This window comes from Dipodomys merriami, unplaced genomic scaffold (assembly GCF_024711535.1).
Source record: "Dipodomys merriami isolate MVZ:Mamm:240054 unplaced genomic scaffold, mDipMer1.0.p SCAF_7, whole genome shotgun sequence".
Classification (NCBI taxonomy): Eukaryota; Metazoa; Chordata; class Mammalia; order Rodentia; family Heteromyidae; genus Dipodomys; species Dipodomys merriami.
In genome coordinates this window covers 5735284-5753477 of record NW_027206290.1, presented here as the reverse complement: position 1 = coordinate 5753477, position 18194 = coordinate 5735284, and the positions used below count along the sequence as shown (strand labels likewise).

Here is an 18194-nt window from a genome sequence, read left to right as displayed (position 1 = left end):
CTTCAGTTTCAATGCATGCTACTATTGAACCCAATAGGAAAGCTTTCCAGAGGCTGACGGTTATGGGAATAGAATTATGTGTCACAGTGAAATGTACAAATTGCTCCAGATAGTGGAAACTTGGTAGATATTCATGAAGAAAAGTAAGTGAAGAGGAGGAATCAGAATGAATTAGAAAGAACAATCAAAATAGTGAAGGCTCTCATTATCAGTAGTAAAAGAAATGTACCATAAAGATGTGATTATGCATATCAAAGTCCTACATATGAATGTTAAAGAAGTAAATTTGCTGTTTCTTTTGATGTACATACATACTACTCTACATTATGGAGAAGTATCTCCGCATTTGGTGTTCATATTCACATGTGCACAGGCATAAACATACAAAATGACACTGCATAACTCATGTATTAAATTAGACATTTAAACTAGAAATATTCTAATTTTTTCTTCTTAAAAAAATTAACAAGTAGAGTAGAGCTCAGGCATAGTTAGAATAGAACAGCAATATGGGTGTAAAGATCTGTAAAAGAAATCCATTGATATAAAATGAAAAAGAAGTAAAACTAAATTAACTTGGCCAATAGCACTGTTTTTTTTTACTTAGAAAACAATATTGTCACAATGGTCTAGATAGTGGTTCCTTTAACGAAGAGGAGAGTGGTGTGATCAGGGCACATGAGGGAAGGTCTGGAAATTCTAGGCTTGTATGAGTGGGCTTACCTTGATAATTTATCAAGTTAGATGACAATGGTTAGAACACTCCTTGGTGTGTGTTCAATCATGCTTTATATGGTTGCCACTGGAACAGAAAGGAGGATTGAAGTCCTGTGTCTTCTCAACTTTTTAAGTTTCATAAATTAAAAGCTGATCTTGACCTTTAATTTTACACAGTGAGGTTTCTACAATAAATGATCTACTCAGTGTTTCTGAAAGCTAGGTTCTCTGTGTGTAGCTCCGCCCATCTTTGCAAAGTTTATACACTTTTGCAGGCTCATCCACCTTTGCAGGCTCTCTGAAATGAGGTTTTATGAACTGATGTGGCTATAAAATGGAACACTACTACTAGAGGGTTTCTATAAGCATGCCTTGAAAAGCAGCTTGGGACATCTACTTTGTCCCAAGAGCATCTCTTTTTGAGTGTGAGTCTCAAAATAATTAATTTTTTCTTCTTTGAATTTAGTGGCATCAATAAAATCCTTGATGCAAGGACAGTTGCAATGAAAGTGTTTGAAGACTATGCAACAACTTGGTATTGGATTCTCATGTAAGTGAAAAAACATGATGTTTCTTCTCCAGAACTATGCTGATTTTACCTTTGTGGAACATTTCAAGTTATTTATTCTTATTCTTATTTCTGGGTAAAAAGTTGATTGAAATCTCAAGTAGTGCCATTTTCTTTTTGAGATGGGTTAAGGATTAAGCAAAGATATTTTAAAATATGTCTGGTATTAACAGAATGTTGTAAAAGCCAGCTGCCTAGGTCTTATCCCTGTAATCCTAGATTACAGAGATATGAGGATAATGGTTCAAAGCCAGCCTGGGCAAGAAATCCCATGAAACTCTTAACGCCTATTAACTAGCAAAAAAAAAAAAAAGACTGAAGTGGAGCAGTAGCTAACTACCAAAAAAAGACTGAAGTGGAGCTGTAACTCAAGGGATACAGCACTAGCCTTGAACAAAAGAAGCTCAGGGACAGTGCCCAGGCCCCTGCGTTCAAGCCCCAAAAGTGGCACAAAAACCAAAAACAAAAACAAAAACCCCTCAAAGTAGAGCTGTGACTCAAGTGGTAGAAATCTAACCTTGAGCATAAAGGCTAAGGACAGTGCCCAGGCCCTGAGTTCAAGCCCCAGTATTGGCACTAAAATAAAAGGAATGCGCATTCAGCAGTATGCATACTGTTCTTCACATGGTTCAGTGTGTAGACATTGTGTTATTTCTCTTTTTGCATCCAAAGGATCATTCCTAATTTCTAAACATGTACCATATAATGGTTGCTATTATTAAAGCTCATTGTAGTGAGAAGCTGAAAACATCTATGAAGAAGGGGCAGGTTTTTTAAAACTTTCAGATATACATTTGGATTCCTGGAAAGATAAAGGCAGAACTTACCTACTGCAGTAGGTAAATGTGTTTGGCCAATGTTTATCATGAGCAACTGGCTCTCTTATGCTATTTTCTAGAGCTTACAAGTTTTTATGGTTCTCTAGTGATGAAAACTGAAGTTAAAAATTCTTATGACATTTCTGAGTTCCCTGATAGTCAATTCCAACTAAGCTTTTCAAATTTATCCCATCTATATTTTCTGATCAACTTTATATATTCTTAATATACCAAGTAATATGTCTGTCCCTAGTCCATCAAATCCCATGTCATAGCACATTCTGTTCTGTTTCTTGTGTATCATGCTTCTCACATTGCTCTACCTCATCCTATAAAATCAGTTTCATGGTACGAAATCTTTCTAGTCTTCACCAGATAAATTATTTCCCCATCTTTGTCCTTACATCAATCATGTGTGTGCATACACCTCTACATACACATATCTACTTATCATCTATATAGCACCTAGCATTCTGTAATTATATATTACATAATATATAATTATATAGTAATATAATTATGATATATTATATAATATAAAATTTACATAATGTAATTATATATAATATATAATCACAGATACATAATCTATAATATATAGACACATAATTATAGGCACATAATTTATAATATATTAATTAATATACAATTGGTATATATTAATAATTAATATATAATATTCATATATTATATATGTAATTATATATAATTATATATTATATATTATAATTATGTATAATTATATATCCCTTCCTCTTATAAACTTGTCAAATCTTTATGATTCTAGCCAGACCTAGGTCATCTTTACTTTCCTGACTTTTATTCTAGTTTTTAGAACATCAAAAAAATGTAGGATTGAGGAACAGGTATGAAATCACTTGGGGAAACTCCTTTGATTCCACATATTAAACTGAATGAAGCTTAAACTGAATGAAGCTTACTGAATTTAAAATTTTGTATTATAAAGAAGCTCTAGTGCTTTTTAGAGCTGTATAACTAGACTGTTTTCTGAGTTTATTCATTTTCATCCTTTGTCTTTAGAATTGCAGCCAGTAGATGTGTTAGGATATATCTACTATTTCATAGTCTCTCTCTCTCTCTCTCTCTGTCTTTCTCTCTCTCTATATATATATCCACATATATATGATATATCTGCTATATATCATAGTCTATACTTCACTGTAGTTTGACTAGTTGGCTTGTGGTCAGACAAGTCACTTAGACCATTTCCATGTATGTATGTGTGTATTTGTTTATTTATTTATATTTAAGTAGTTGTACTGAGGGGTTTCCATTTTAATTTGCTTTTACATCTATATTTAAGTGTGTGCATTTTATTATGGACTCTCCAGCCCACCACACTCAGACACATACTGAAATTCCCTCTGTGAACCACTCAGGCCACCAGAGATTCAAGTCTTATCTTTATTTTCAAACTTCTGTTCTCTTTTATTTTATAAAGGTAGAGCTAATGTACTAATGAGACTTTGTGTTTACATTAGAACTTTTGTGAAATAATTTTTTTTAAAAAACAACTTTCTTTTCCTACTCCAATCTTTTAAAATATTTTCCCTTGGACTATATCAAAGAATAATCCTTCAAAGAATAGACTGAGCATTAATGATATAGAGATTTACAAGGGAATGGATTTTGGAAATTAAAAACATAGACTATAAGATTGAGAAGATGGTTTGACACTATGCTGTCTTCTATCTAGTGACAAAAACAACTGAGTTGTTTTAAGATAACATGTGAAATCCAGTAGGTGACTCACACTGTTATTTACATGGAGACTGGGTGACCTAAGGTTAAAAGCTATCCTGGGCAAAAATTTCACAAGGCCCCTCCCATCATCCAATAAAAAGCTAGATGTGATAGTATATGCCTGTCATTTCAGCTAAGTAGGAAGTATAAATGAGGATCATAGTTCAGACTGGCTGGGAATAAATGTGAGACCCTATCCCAAATATAATTAAAAGGTATATCTAGCAAGTGTATCTAACAAGTGTAAATCCCTGAATTCAAACTCTAGTACCACCCAAAACTGAAAAAAGATAAAACTTGAGAACTCATTCTGTCAGTGGTTGTGATTGAAAATTTGTAGATAGCTCTGGATATGTCACCAAGTCAGCCAAGTTTCCAAACTTAATGAGTTGTCACTGAGGAAACACCATCAATAGAGACCCCATTGTCACTACAACCTGGACATGGTGAGGGCAGTGGGAAGAGCAGGAGTGAAGAGATTCTTTAGCAGCTAGACCAATTCCAGGGAGAAATTAAAACAGAGAATTTTTATGCTATTAATTTCTTGAGAAGTCATATGGACCAGAAGATTCAGGAATCCTACAGATGCTCTAAATAATGGCCCTCAGAAAGTGGGAACAGGCAAGAAATGTCTAGCATTGCAAACTATTTAAGATAAGTAAGTCATAGTGATAATGAGTACAAAATCATGACTCCAGGAACTCTTGAGTGTACAACCTTTACTCCATACATCCATATAGATGATTTCCACTCATCACCAGGTTCAAAAAAAAACACTGATTCATCATGGATGCATGATGAATTGTAATTTATTATTAATATATTTGTAATTTATTACTTAGGAAGAAAATGTGAAAGAAAAATAAATATGACAATTGTGGCAAGTAGGTCAAACTCATAGGTTCAGGGAATCACAATTTTTTGAACAGTGAGTAATATTCTACACTTAGGCACTCAAAGATATCTCCCAAATAAAGTCCTCGATTGGTCTACACTTTGATGTGGGAGTCTTCATGAAAACCATTGTTTAGACTCTTTCATCTTGCGCATGTTTCTATAATCAGGTAAAATAATAGGAATCATTTTGAATAAGAAAGACCTTGTATGATGAAAGGTACTTCTATGATGTTGTGCTTAGCATACTTGACCCCCCTCTCTCTGTCTCTTTTTTTTTCCTCCAGTGGCCTGACTATCTCCATGATCCTTAGTTGGGTATTTTTGATGCTCCTGAGGTACACAGCTGGATTCCTCTTCTGGTTCTTCATGTTGGGTGTGCTTGGAATTCTAGGATATGGTAAGCATCATTTCTCCTAAAATTGCCAAATACTGGAATAATCTATTTTAAATTACCATCATCAATTTCTTGAAAGCATTTACTTGCTTTAAATAACTGCCAAAAATAATCAATAAAATTTTGGGAAAATATTTGTAATTTTACACATATCGCTCTTTTAAAAATTATTTTCTTAATTATCTTAAGAAGTAAGTACTCTATTCTTTTCCCTACTAGCCACTGTTCTCATGTCTCATGAATAATAAAATAGAGGTAAAAAGAATCTCTTTCAGGGGCTGGGAAGGTCTCTCAGTGGTAGAGCGCTTGCCTTGCATGCCTGAGGCCCTGGGTTCGATTCCTCAGCACCACATAAGCAAAAAGAAAAAAGCCAGAAGTGGCCTTGTGGCTCAAGTAGTAGAATGCTAACCTTGAGCTGAAGAGCTGAGGGACAGCACCCAGGCTCAGGACAGCACCAGGCCCCACAACCGGACCAAAAAAAAAAAAAAAAAAAAGAATCTCTTTCAGATTAATGAAAAACATTTCAGACAATTTATTTTATATTCCTCTCACTTTTCTCTTTGATCAGAGACTTATAGTAGTGTAGTCCATTCTTTTCTTTCAATTTAGTTAGTACTTATCATCTGTAAACTATCATTTTCTTTTAATAACTCATGCTTTATAGTAAGTTTTCACTCCCTAGAGATGAGTATTTTGAATTACACTCATTAGGTGGAGAGATCAATGTTGAAATTTAACCATAACCTCTACATTCCAGAGCTGGTTAGGGCAAGTATGATGTGAACACTAAATTAAGGTATACCAAGGGATGGTATGCCATTTATGGCAGCTACCTTCAGTCTTCTAAAAAGTGTATGGGACAGTATAGGAATGTTTGAGAGGCTTCTTGGCAAAAGAATAAATCTCCTAGAACAAAATTTGGGTTGACAGCACAGTTTTATGTTAGTCGACACCAACCATTAACTATCTCCTCTTTCTGTCTTCCAAAGAAGAGCCTTGCATATATTAGAGTAAGAATTCAGTTGGAACTACAGGTGAGCCAGTGTGTACGTAACTAGATTCACTAGATTTACTAGATTATAAGATCAGCTTTCTGGCCTATAACACCAACAGAGTAATGGTCTCTCCATCTCAGAAGACTGAAAAGATTAATTAGGACAGTGAAAATATGGGACATTCAGAACAGTGCCTAGAATACAGAAAATAATCTATATTTATTGGTTATTGTCATTCTCCTCTTTGTCCCGAAGGAGTTTCCAGTAAGTTCAAGTCTTCAGTATTCTTCATCTGCCTTTTTTAAACTGCCTATGACTCTCACCTGGTTATTTTTTCCTGGGCATGGGTAGGCAGCAGACCAGAGGTGTGTGGGTCTCATGGAGGAAGTGTAAGAATTGCCATTCCCTAACCAGAAACTCCACAGCAAGCTTTATCAAGTCTTATTTTCATGTTCCCACTTGGAATTCAAACTAACTCAAGTTGTTTGCACTAGAGAGTCTAAGCTTGTTATTCAATCACTCTTTAATTGTCGTAAGAAGGAAAGCCCAATAAAGTCTTCTATTGACTTTATTGCTTGTCCTGAGCAGCAGCAGAAATTGGAAGTTGGCTCTAGTGTAACTTTGACAATGGCAAGGGGAAAAAGATGGTCAATATATATGCAAGTGCAGACAACACAATCAATTTCAGTTCCCCATTGACTCTCTAGGCATTGCTAACCAAGTAATTAATCATGTGGAAATTAAGCTTGGAGCTATTTATGGCAAGGAAATGTCCAATTAGGTTGAGAACTATAAGTAAATAAGACTGAATATGACTGACTTCTGCTACTATCTGAGACAATTGATTTTCTTACTTATCATGGGAAAACAGCCATTTCCTACTGACAGTAGCCTATTTAGTAGGACAAAAAAGAATGTGAATGTATCATAGTGAAAAGGAAAAAAAAGCCAGTCTATTTGTGAGCAGTTGTTCCATGCATAGCCATGGAACAATTTTCATTGAGAAGAATAAGTTAAGAGGTATATAGGAAAGGCTCATAACTCCGTGATTAGTAAGTTTGAAAAAGGAATAATCTCAGGTGCATGACACATATACATTAGACATATATACATATACATAAGAGGTTTATTATTGCTATAGAAAATAATAAAGTAGAGCCAATAAAATGGCATTGAGGATATAATATCGTATGAGGAGTAAAAAAATCAAACAAAATAAGCAGCATTTTTCCCCCAATCCCTGACGCATGGTAGGCAAGTGTTATACTATTGCGTGTAGCTCTGTCATTGACTCCTAGCTGTAGAGTATTTACTTTGAGAAGGGCTTTTTTCTAAGAAGAAATTTGTGGTGGCAATGGAATTAGCCAGTGGAGGTGAGGGGAAAATCCTAGACAGTTTAGCTAGAGCAATGGTCCTAAGAGTGAGTTGAAGAAATAGTGATGAGTGAACGGGTGTCCTGAGAAAAGGAAACAAGAAGAGATAAACATAGAACATATGGAGGCAGGGCCTTACAGGTTATTATGAGGCTTTTTCTCTGAATGGAATGGGAAGGTATTGCAAGGCTTTGAATCAGAGATAGCTGTGATGGAATGATTATTGTGGTTCCTAGGAAGAGAGTAGACTGTATTGTGGTGAGAGTAGAAGCAGGTGAAGAGGTGTTCCATGTGTCAAAGGAAGACCAGATGCAGGTGGTGGCAATGACAATAGGTCTACATGTTGTGAATGTGAAAGCAATGGTATCCTAATGGGTTAAATGTAGCTGTGAGGGTGAGAGGAAGAAAGAAAATGATCCCACAAAAAAAGTAAGATGCATGACAGATAGTGAGTACAGAAAATGAGCAAAGCAAACTTTGCCCTCTATGAAGTAACAGTCTTGTTAAGTTAAAATGTACCTACTGGCTGGACACCAATGGCTCACACCTTTAGTCCTTCTCAGAAAGCTGAGATCTGATTATCGCAGTTCCAAGCCAGTCTAAGAAGGAAAGTCCATGTCATTCTTATCTCCACTTAACCACCAAAAAGAAGTAATAGAATGCTAGCCTTGCATTAAAAAAAAAAAACCTCAGGAACAACACTCAGGACCTGAGTTCAAGCCCCAGGACTGGACCAGTACACATACCCCTCCCCCCACTCAAAAAAAGTACATAACTAAAATATCAAGCAATAACCAGAATGGAGTGATTCTTGAATTACCAGAGGTCTTTATTCTTCCTTGGTAAGATATGCAATTTAATATTTATTATTAAGCATGCAATAAAATTTCAAATATTATTATAAAAGTGGAGTAGTGGCTCCAAACTAGAAAAGGAAAATGGTATATAAGTAAACAGAAATGGACACATTTTTAAAAGACAAGAATTGAAAAGAAAAAAAACCTGGAAGAAAAATGTATAAACACAAAGTAGAATGGGAGAAGAAAAATAAGATTCATAATTAAATCAGTAAACTAAATAAAAATGAATTATAATCATCAAGTAAAACATAGGAAGTTGTCAGGCCAGATAACAATATATACATATAGATTGCAGCTTTATGTCAATTACAAGAGTTACAGAATGCATTACTCAAGCTGATTCAAAACTTTGGCAAAGTAGCAGGTTATAAAATTAACCCCCCCAAAATCAATGGCATTTCTGTATGCCAACAATGAGAAAAGTGTGGCTGAAATTAGGAAAGCAACTCCATTTGTAATAGCCCCACAAAAAATAAAATACCTAGGAATTAACTTAAGAAGTGAAGGACCTCTATGATGAAAACTTTAAAATCTTGAAAAAGGAAATCAACACAGAACTAAAAAAATGGCAAAGCCTCCCATGCTCCTGGATTGGAAAGATTAACATCGTGAAAATGGCAATACTTCCCAAGGCTATCTACAAATTCAATGCAATACCTATCAAAATTCCAATCTCATTCTTCAAGGAAATAGAAGAGGCAATCCAAAAATTCATATGGAACAATAAAAGACCCCGAATAGCAAAAACGCTCCTCAACGGAAAGAACACTGCTGGAGGAATATCAATACCAAACTTCAAACTCTACTATAAAGCCATAGTAATCAAAACAGCTTGGTATTGGCATAAGAACAGACCTCAGGACCAATGGAATAGAATTGAAAACCCAGAAATGAACCTACAGACCTATAGCCATCTAATCTTCAATAAGGGAGCTAAAACAATAGAATGGAAGAAAGACAGCCTCTTCAGTAAATGGTGCTGGCAAAATTGGTTAACTACTTGTACAAAACTAAAGCTAGATCCTTATATATCACCCTGCACCAGAATCAACTCCAAATGGATCAAAGACCTTGAACTCAAAGCAGACACTCTGAAAACATTACAGGATGGAATAGGAGAAACCCTAGGTTTCCTTGGCTCAGGCCGAAATTTTTTGAATAGAGACCCGGAAACACAACAAATCAAAGAAAGGTTGGACAAATGGGATTGCATAAAGTTGCAGAGCTTCTGCATGGCAAATGACATAGCTAGCAAGATCAATAGAAAGCCCATGGATTGGGAGAAGATCTTTACTAGCCATACAACAGACAAGGGTCTCATATCTAAAATATACTTGGAACTCAAAAAATTAAACCCCCCAACAACAAATCCTCAAAGAAACAACTGCCCAATAAATAAGTGGGCGAAAGACTTAAAGAGAAACTTCTCTGAAGAAGAAAGAAGGATGGCCAATAGACACATGAAGAAATGTTCAACATCCCTAGCCATAAAAGAAATGCAAATCAAAACAACATTGAGATATCACCTCACCCCAGTTAGAATGGCAAAAATCAAGAACTCTAACAACAACAGATGCTGGAGGGGATGTGGACAGAAAGGAACCTTACTTCATTGTTGGTGGGAATGTAAACTTGTTCAACCACTTTGGAAAGCAGTATGGAGGTTCCTCAAAAGACTTCACATAGAACTCCCCTATGACCCAGCAATCCCACTTTTGGGCATTTACACAAATGTTTACAAACAAGACCACACTAAAGCTACCAGCACAACAATGTTTATTGCAGCATTATTTACCATAGCTAAGATATGGAACCAACCCAGATGCCCCTCAGTAAATGAATGGATCAAGAAAATGTGGTATATATACACAATGGAATTCTATGCCTCCATCAGAAAGAATGACATTGCCCCATTTGTTAGGAAATGGAAAGGCTTGGAAAAAATTATATTAAGTGAAGTAAGCCAGGCCCAAAGAAACATAGGTCCCATGGTTTTCCTTATTTGCAATATCTAGTATATGTATGAGTCAAGCAGAAAAGGTCAGATAATGTGATGTCAGGAAAATGAACCCTTAGATATGTATTTGAATGTTTTTTTCTTTCATGCATGTGATTCTAACGCATTTATAAGATTATCTCTTTGTTGCTTTGTATGTCCCTCCCCCACAGTATAACCCCTGCTTTCACTATATTTGATGTCAGTATAACTTGTGGAGGAGGGGAAAAACCAGTTGTCTAAGGATACAGTTGGACCTGTTGCAACAATGAGAAGTACAAGTTGTCATGTCCAAAACGAGCTTTACAACGTCGGTGGGTGGGGGGGAAGGGGGGGAAGGAGAAGGATTGGGATTGGGGGGAGGGGGGAGGCTGGGAAGGGATGTGAAGGGTAAACCAAAGGAGGAGGCTGCAATGCTTGGTAAGAAATGTACGCATTATCCTGCCCATGTAATTGTAACCCCTCTGTACAGTAGGTTCACAAATAAAATGAAATTAAATTTAAAAAAGAGTTACAGAATGCATATAATATTTAAAAGTGAAATGGTTTAATTAAAAAGTTATCGATGGGCTGGGAAGGTGGCTCAGTGGTAAAGTGCTTGCCTTGCATGCATAAGGCCCTGGGTTCGATTCCTCTTTCAAAAAGAAAAAAGACAGAAGTGGTGCTGTGGCTCAAGTGGTAGAGTGCTAGCCTTGAGCTGAAGAGCTGAGGGACAGTGCCCAGGCCCAGAGTTCAGGCCCCACGACCAGACTCAAAAAAAAAAAAAAAGTTAGCGATATTTGTTAAACAAAAGAGAGGCTGTAAAAGCTGTATAATATCAGACAAAAGATTTTAAAATAAAAATTATTATTAGGACTAGAAAGTTTCACATTTAGACTATCAGATCCAAATAAAATATTCACTGTGTAAGTATAAATCCTACTTTGCAGAAATGACTATACTGATTGGTTTCATGTAGACATGTGTGATAAATATATAGATTTTTTCTTTTCTTTTCAAGGAATATGGTACTGTTATCGTGAATACAACAAACTTGAGGACAATCCAAATTCTTCATTAAGTGTTTATGATATTGGGATTCAGACTAATATTAGCATATACTTCCAATTGAAACAAACATGGTTCTCAATAAGTAAGTAGATTTTAAAGACTAATTTTTAAAATTTTAATAATGAGAAAGTGTCTTTTTATCTAAGATATATTTTAGTCTGTGCAACAAATGTATTGATAAGTGTTCTTATCACTAATGTAATTAGTCAAGTGTCTATAGACTATAGGAAATGAAAAAGTCATTGAGGCAAGTTTATTGTATATACTGAGAAAATACTATTCTACAAGGTTTGTCAGCCATTTACCTTCAAATGGCTCAATTGTGAATCTTTAGTGGAAACATTAACTTGATGCTAAGAAAATTTGCAAAGAAACAAATGTTTGATTTTTCAAACTTGTTTCAAAAAGAAAATAAGAAATCAGAGGTTTTCTTCATAGCAAGACATTTAAACTATTTATTGTAGCAATTGTAAAAAAAAAACAAACCTAGAAATAAATTTACCTACTGAAGTCTTTGAGATGATATCAAAACAACTTTAATCTTATATATCTCCAGAATGGTTTTATTATAGTATTCCTCATATTTTCTAGTTTTGTGTTCTTTAATGTAATATAATTAATGTTCTTTAAAAAGTCATCTTTGGCTGGACATTATTGGTTCATGTCTGTAATTCTAGCTACTTAGTAGGCTGAGATCTGAGGATTGCAGTTTGAAGACAGCTTGAGCAGGAAAGTCCATGAGATTCTTATCTTTAATTTTCCACATACTCAATAAAAGAAGGTTAGAAGTTGGGTTGTGGCTCAAGTAATAGAGCACTATCCTAGAGCACAAAAGCTCAGGGACAGTGCCTAGGCCCTGAGTTCAAGCCCTAGTATCTGCAGTAAAACAAAAGAGAAGAAAGGTAGGAAGGAAGGTAGGAAGGAAGGTAGGAAGGAAGGAAGGAAGGAGGGAAGGAAGGAAGGAAGGAAGGAAGGAAGGAAGGAAGGAAGGAAGGAAGGAAGGAAGGAAGGAAGGAAGGAAGGAAGGAAAGAAGAAAGCAAAGGGAGAGAGAAAGGAAAGGAAGGAAGGAAGGAACAAATGAAGAAATGAAGGAAGAAATGAAGGCAGAAAGAGAAAGATAAAATGTTGTTTAATAATGCAATTTCAGGATACCTGTAGTGATTCCAATTTATTTCATTTTCTTAAGGTTATTCAAAGATAGCAATCCTAGCATATTAAACTTCACAACTTTGGATTTGAGTTAGTTTTCAGAGAATAAATAACAAATACACAGTTTAAAAGATCTAAATATATGATTATGCCTTATTAAGTTTCCCCACATCTCTGTGTTAACTGAGTTCTACTTATCTGGTGACAGTCCCTGATCCATGACTAGTACCAGATGTCAATGGTATGCCAGTAGGATGAAATCATCAACATTGTAGTTGGTTAGACACAAGCAGAATAAATATTTAGCCAAGGAGAATGTAAGAGGCACTCCTTCATGTAGGAGGCTTTTTCTATCAAGTATCTATTTTTATGTTCAGCGACTTTTATTTGTAGCATCATATTTTCTTGATTTTTTAAGATCTTGACCTTTCCATTTCTTAATATTTCTTAACTCAGACTGCATCTTTAAAATTAAAAAATAGATACTTAGTAAAAGGTTTATTTACTTTTCTGTAAAAAGTTTTTACTAAACAAAGATGTTTGTTAGAGTCAAAGAAATGTAATTATTGAGACTATGTGTTTTGAAAGTAAAAAAATTCAGCTATGGAATAGAAAAATCAAAACAATTTGAGGATAGAGAAGGGGGTGTATTACAAGAATATAGATATGGCTCATAAAACTCAAAAGACCAGAACAACAGTCAGACTTCCACTGATTTCTAGAAAAGCCAAAAGAACACACAAGATTTCCCCTTTGTTTCTTATTATACATACTTAATTCCTCCTTTCAGGATTTACTTTCCTCACATAAAGTTGGTTTAGACACAGTTTTTTTTTAAGTTCATATAACTTCCAGTCTAAAAATAAATCAGATTTTCTTAGTTTTGATTCTGTCTGTATTAAGGATTTTATTGGCCAAATTGGGTTGGTTTATAATTCATTTCCATCAAAAGTGGCTATGTTTGGATGGAATACCAAAGTTAAAATATAGCAGTTAACACCCTGCCCTTTTGGTCAGCAGGAATGACTAAGAGGCGTGGTGAGTAATGTGAACAGCTTTAAAGGTTCCTTCTGAATGTGCTTCTTACCTTACTTATGTAACTGTAACCTTTCTGTCCATCACCTTTATATTAAAATTTAAATTACAAACGTCACAAGTAGAGCTGCCGGAAGTAGCCCTTCCTTCCTTTCTCCCATGACTGAAATGTTACGTTATTACAAACCTAAGTACCATCCAGATGAGCTGTTCAAGTTTTACCTAAAGGGTTTAGTCTGGATTTCTTAGCATTTCGTGGAGGTCCTGAAACTAAATTTCTAAGATTAACCTTGTGGAGTGCTGGCATTGCTTGGATTATGCAATGTCAGCCTTGACAGATCCTTGACAGAAAAAAAAAATCATGAAGCTCAGTGCTTTTGAAACTTTGTTGCTGTGATAGGATTTGTATTACAGACTGATATTTTTTTCCTATTCAAAGTGATAATACTCAGCATCCTTGAAGGGACCATCATCCTGCTGCTGATCTTCTTCAGGAAACGAATCCATGTTGCCATTATCCTACTGAAGGAAGGGAGCAAGTAAGACCCTTACTGTAGAAACCCAATATATATAAATCAATTAAATAAGATGGCCTACTTTCCCTTTTAAGAAGACCTGTTAGGGATAGAGCACAGGATTATCAGCCTATAATCCTAGCTATACCCGAAACAGAGGTAGGAAGAAGAGCAGGCCAGCCCAGGCAAAACAGTTAGCAAAATTCTATCTCAACAAATAACTTTGATGTGGTGATTCATAAATCCAAAGTAAGAGGATGACATCTGAAGCTGGCCTTGGGGAAAACATAAGACCTTATTGAAAAATTAAATTAAAGAAAAGGGCTGGAGTATGAATGCAATAAGATGCCTACCTATCAAGAGAATTCAAACCCAGTACCGAATAATAGGTTTTTGCTTATTTTTTTGTTTGTTGGTCGTGGGACCTGAACTCTGGGCCTGGGCACTGTCCCTCAGCTCTTCAGCTCAAGGTTAATGGTCTACCACTTGAGCCATGGCACCATTTCTGGCTCTTTCTGCTTATGTGTGCTGAGGAATTGGACCCAAGGCCTCGTGCATGCAAGGCAAGCACTCTACCACTGAGCCACCTTCCCAGTCCCTGAAAATTTTTTTTTAATTTAAAAAAAAAATATTTGTTAGCCGGGCGCTGGTGGCTCACACCTATAACTGTAGCTACTCAGGAGGCTGAGATCTGAGGATAATGGTTCGAAGCCATTCTGGGTAGGAAAGTCCACAAGACTTATATCCAATTAACCACCAAAAAAGGCAGAAGTGGAGCTATGGCTCATGTGGTAGAGTGCTAGCCTTGAGCAAAAAAAGGTCAGGGACAGAACATAAGTTCAGAGTTCAAGTTCCAGGATTGGCGCACACCCAAACACACACACACACACACACACACACACACACACTTAAAACTATTTTCTATTCAGGAAGGCTTATTGAAGTTCAGATATTGCCATGTATTAGAAAGACAAACCTCACCTTTAGAATTCCAAAATCTCAGTTGTGAATAGCATAAAACAGGATAGACTCTGTCTGGTTTCTGCATTAGCACTTTTGAACTGTAAGAATATATTAGAACATAAATAAGTTAACATAAAATAAGTTAACAACATTCTATATAAAACTTAGCTCTATTCTAGATTATAGTGTTACCATACTGGGCTATATGTTAATATTAATAATTAAGGAAATTTGTAGTACTCCAAATCACCATTCTGTTACAGAATCAGTTCTGTGCAATTACCCTTTCTGTATGAGTGGCAAATTTTTCTAACAGAACCATTGATTATAGCAGCACTAGAGTATGCATTTTTGTGTATAAAGTTCATAATTCTGGGATGGCAATATCAGAACAATTTTGATTTTTAGCTCTTCATAAACTTCACGCTGGGAGACAATAGCACCTATGACTTCTAAGCTATTCTAAAAGGTCACTTGAGGATAACCCAAACTTTTAAATAATGCTGCAAAGGAACAAGGGGAATATTTCTATTAAACCAACAGACTATACTCTTTACTTTGAATGATGGAAACTAAGCTGTTAAGGTCCAAGAACCAAATTATTTTTAATTGTCTTTCAGGGGCATTTGCACAAAACTGCCATGTTATTATCATAGTGGTGCCACCTGAAGCCAGTGGTTTAAACACTTAACAAGCTGTTTGTTAAACTCTCTCTTTTCCCCCACAACAACTGAAGCCTTATCATTATCCACTGAAAACTACATATTTTCTAGCTTTATTTCTTAAATAATAAGTTATTCTACAGTTGACTGTAAGTTGCCCCACTTGATATGACCTTATGTGTATGTATGTATGTGTGTGTGTGTGTGTGTGTGTGTGTGTGTGTGTGTGTGTGTGTGTGTGTGTGTGTGTGTATTGGGCCAGTACATCTATGCCAGGTTGACAGTTTGCTCAGGTAAAATTAAAACTGGAAAGATAACTATAAGAATACAAAGTATACTTAAGGATTCTTAGTAGTTCATTTACACTTAGTATGTAGAGATAGAAGAAAATAGCATAGCTGAAATAATAAGATGAAGATGACAAATGCAGGAGATATCAGCTCATGTCAATACCTTTGCAGTGATTAGATCTCCATGGTATCAAAGAATATTGGGTTTGATCCAACATTATATATGAAACAATCATTTAAAAGAAGACGTTAAAAACAGCACAACTAGGCTGATTGTACAAACAATGTCCTATGAGGAAACAGCAAAGAAATGTTCATCCTGGAGAAGATAAAAGGATAGAGACTCACTTGAGTGAATAAACTAGTTGAGGTATTATAAAGAGTAGGCAGATAAGAACTTGCCAATATTTTGTTAGGAAAATGGAATTAGTTGTGTTATGTAAAATTAACTTCCCATCAGTCAGTATCTTCACAAAGTTTACTCAATTGGATAGGGGGTATGTTTGAATCATGAATGAGTTTCTACAGTGTAACAAATAATACTTGGAATATTTAATTTTAAAAGTCCCAGAATCTGGGCTGGGAAGGTGGCTCAGTGATAGAGTGCTTGCCTTGCATGCACAAAGCCCTGGGTTTGATTCGTAAGCACCACATAAGCAGAAAAAGCCAGAAGTAGCACTGTGGCTCAAGTGGTAGAGTGCTAGCGTTGAGCTGAAGAGCTGAGGGTCAGTGCACAGGCCCAGAGTTCAGGCCCCACAACTGACAAAAAAAAATTCCCAGAATCTAAACAAAGGAAGAAATCTCTTGATTATAATGTATCAAAAATTTGGGCTGGGCAGGTGGCTCAGTGGTAGAGTGCTTGCCTTGCATGCCTGAGGCCCTGGGTTCGATTCCTCGGCACCACATAAGCAAAAAGAAAAAAAAGTCGGAAGTGGCTCTGTGGCTCAAGTGGTAGTGTGCTAGCCTTGAGTTGAAGAGTTGAGGGACATCGCCCAGGCCCAGAGTTCAGGCCCCACGACTGGACCCCTCAAAAAAATTATGGAGAGAAATTATCAAAGAAAAGAGAATTAGGGGGTACTTTGGATAGGAACATTGGCAGACTACTCCAACTTACTTAAAAAAATTGAAATTGACAAATTTCTCAACTTAAAGAAACAAAAATTGAAACCATTAAAATTTGTTAATCAGTGAAAAGAATAAGTAATTATCATCATTGTGATAATGATGATGATGATCAGAATTATTTCTAAGACTTCTATTTCTCATAGACAAATATTTAACAGAATGAACACTCTGAGTCTACCTTCATTTTGAACTTAAACTATTTGTTTTATTTCAGAGCCATTGGATATATTCCTACTACATTAATATATCCAATTATAACTTTCATTTTGCTCGCAATCTGCATTTGCTACTGGGCTGTGACAGCAATGTATCCTTTGATAATTGACTCTTGATGTTTCTACTCTTTATCATTACTCAGGAGCTATGAGTTTTGTTCAGTGTTTTCTATCATTAGGGAATGAGAAACATCTGAAAAAAAACTGGCTTATTTTTTCAAGCCTTAAAAATATCTCAGACAATGATGTCATTTTCCGTGAAATAGATCATGTGGTCTACTTGTTATATTTTGTCTTTACATATAATACTTTGCAACAATCTAAGAAAACTCTCTTACATTTAATTGATTTTTAGGGGCCACTCAATGGGACTGACCCATCTGACACTAGGTATGATAGGTAGATGAATTATTAAAATATTAGAAGAATTTTGAAATTAATCTTTCTATGGATTTCAGAATTATCTACATTTTTTTCCTTGTCTACTATGTGCAAGTTACCAGTGAATTGTTTATCCTTAATAGAATTCTCCCAGTTTCTTGGCAACTTCAGGTGTTCCTGTGTACAAAGTTGTAGTCCCAGAGGGGAAATGCGTACATGAAAATGAAACATGTGACCCAGAGGTAAGTAAGAGAAACTCTCCTTGATCTACTTTGATTTTTTTTACTACATTTCATTTCGTGGTTGTGACTGTCATTTGGAAATAAATGCTATATACTGAAGTGGGGATAATGTGTGAGTTAGCAATGAGCATTAAAAACAGGAAACAGAATGGAAAGAGAGCACAAAGATTTTTTAAACCATCAT

At 35.6% G+C, this 18194-nt stretch overlaps 1 protein-coding gene across 5 annotated transcripts in view; it reads left to right on the top strand.

The window, feature by feature from the left end:
* Slc44a5 (solute carrier family 44 member 5) overlaps positions 1–18194 on the top strand; it is a 349067-nt gene that overhangs the window by 316827 nt on the left and 14046 nt on the right. For all 5 annotated transcript variants that reach the window (XM_070007306.1, XM_070007302.1, XM_070007303.1 and 2 more), the window contains 6 exons: positions 1184–1267; positions 5049–5161; positions 11383–11514; positions 14057–14156; positions 17387–17479; positions 17923–18010. In XM_070007306.1, the coding sequence (XP_069863407.1) occupies positions 1184–1267; positions 5049–5161; positions 11383–11514; positions 14057–14156; positions 17387–17479; positions 17923–18010 (610 nt within the window). The remainder of the gene's footprint in view (positions 1–1183; positions 1268–5048; positions 5162–11382; positions 11515–14056; positions 14157–17386; positions 17480–17922; positions 18011–18194) is intronic.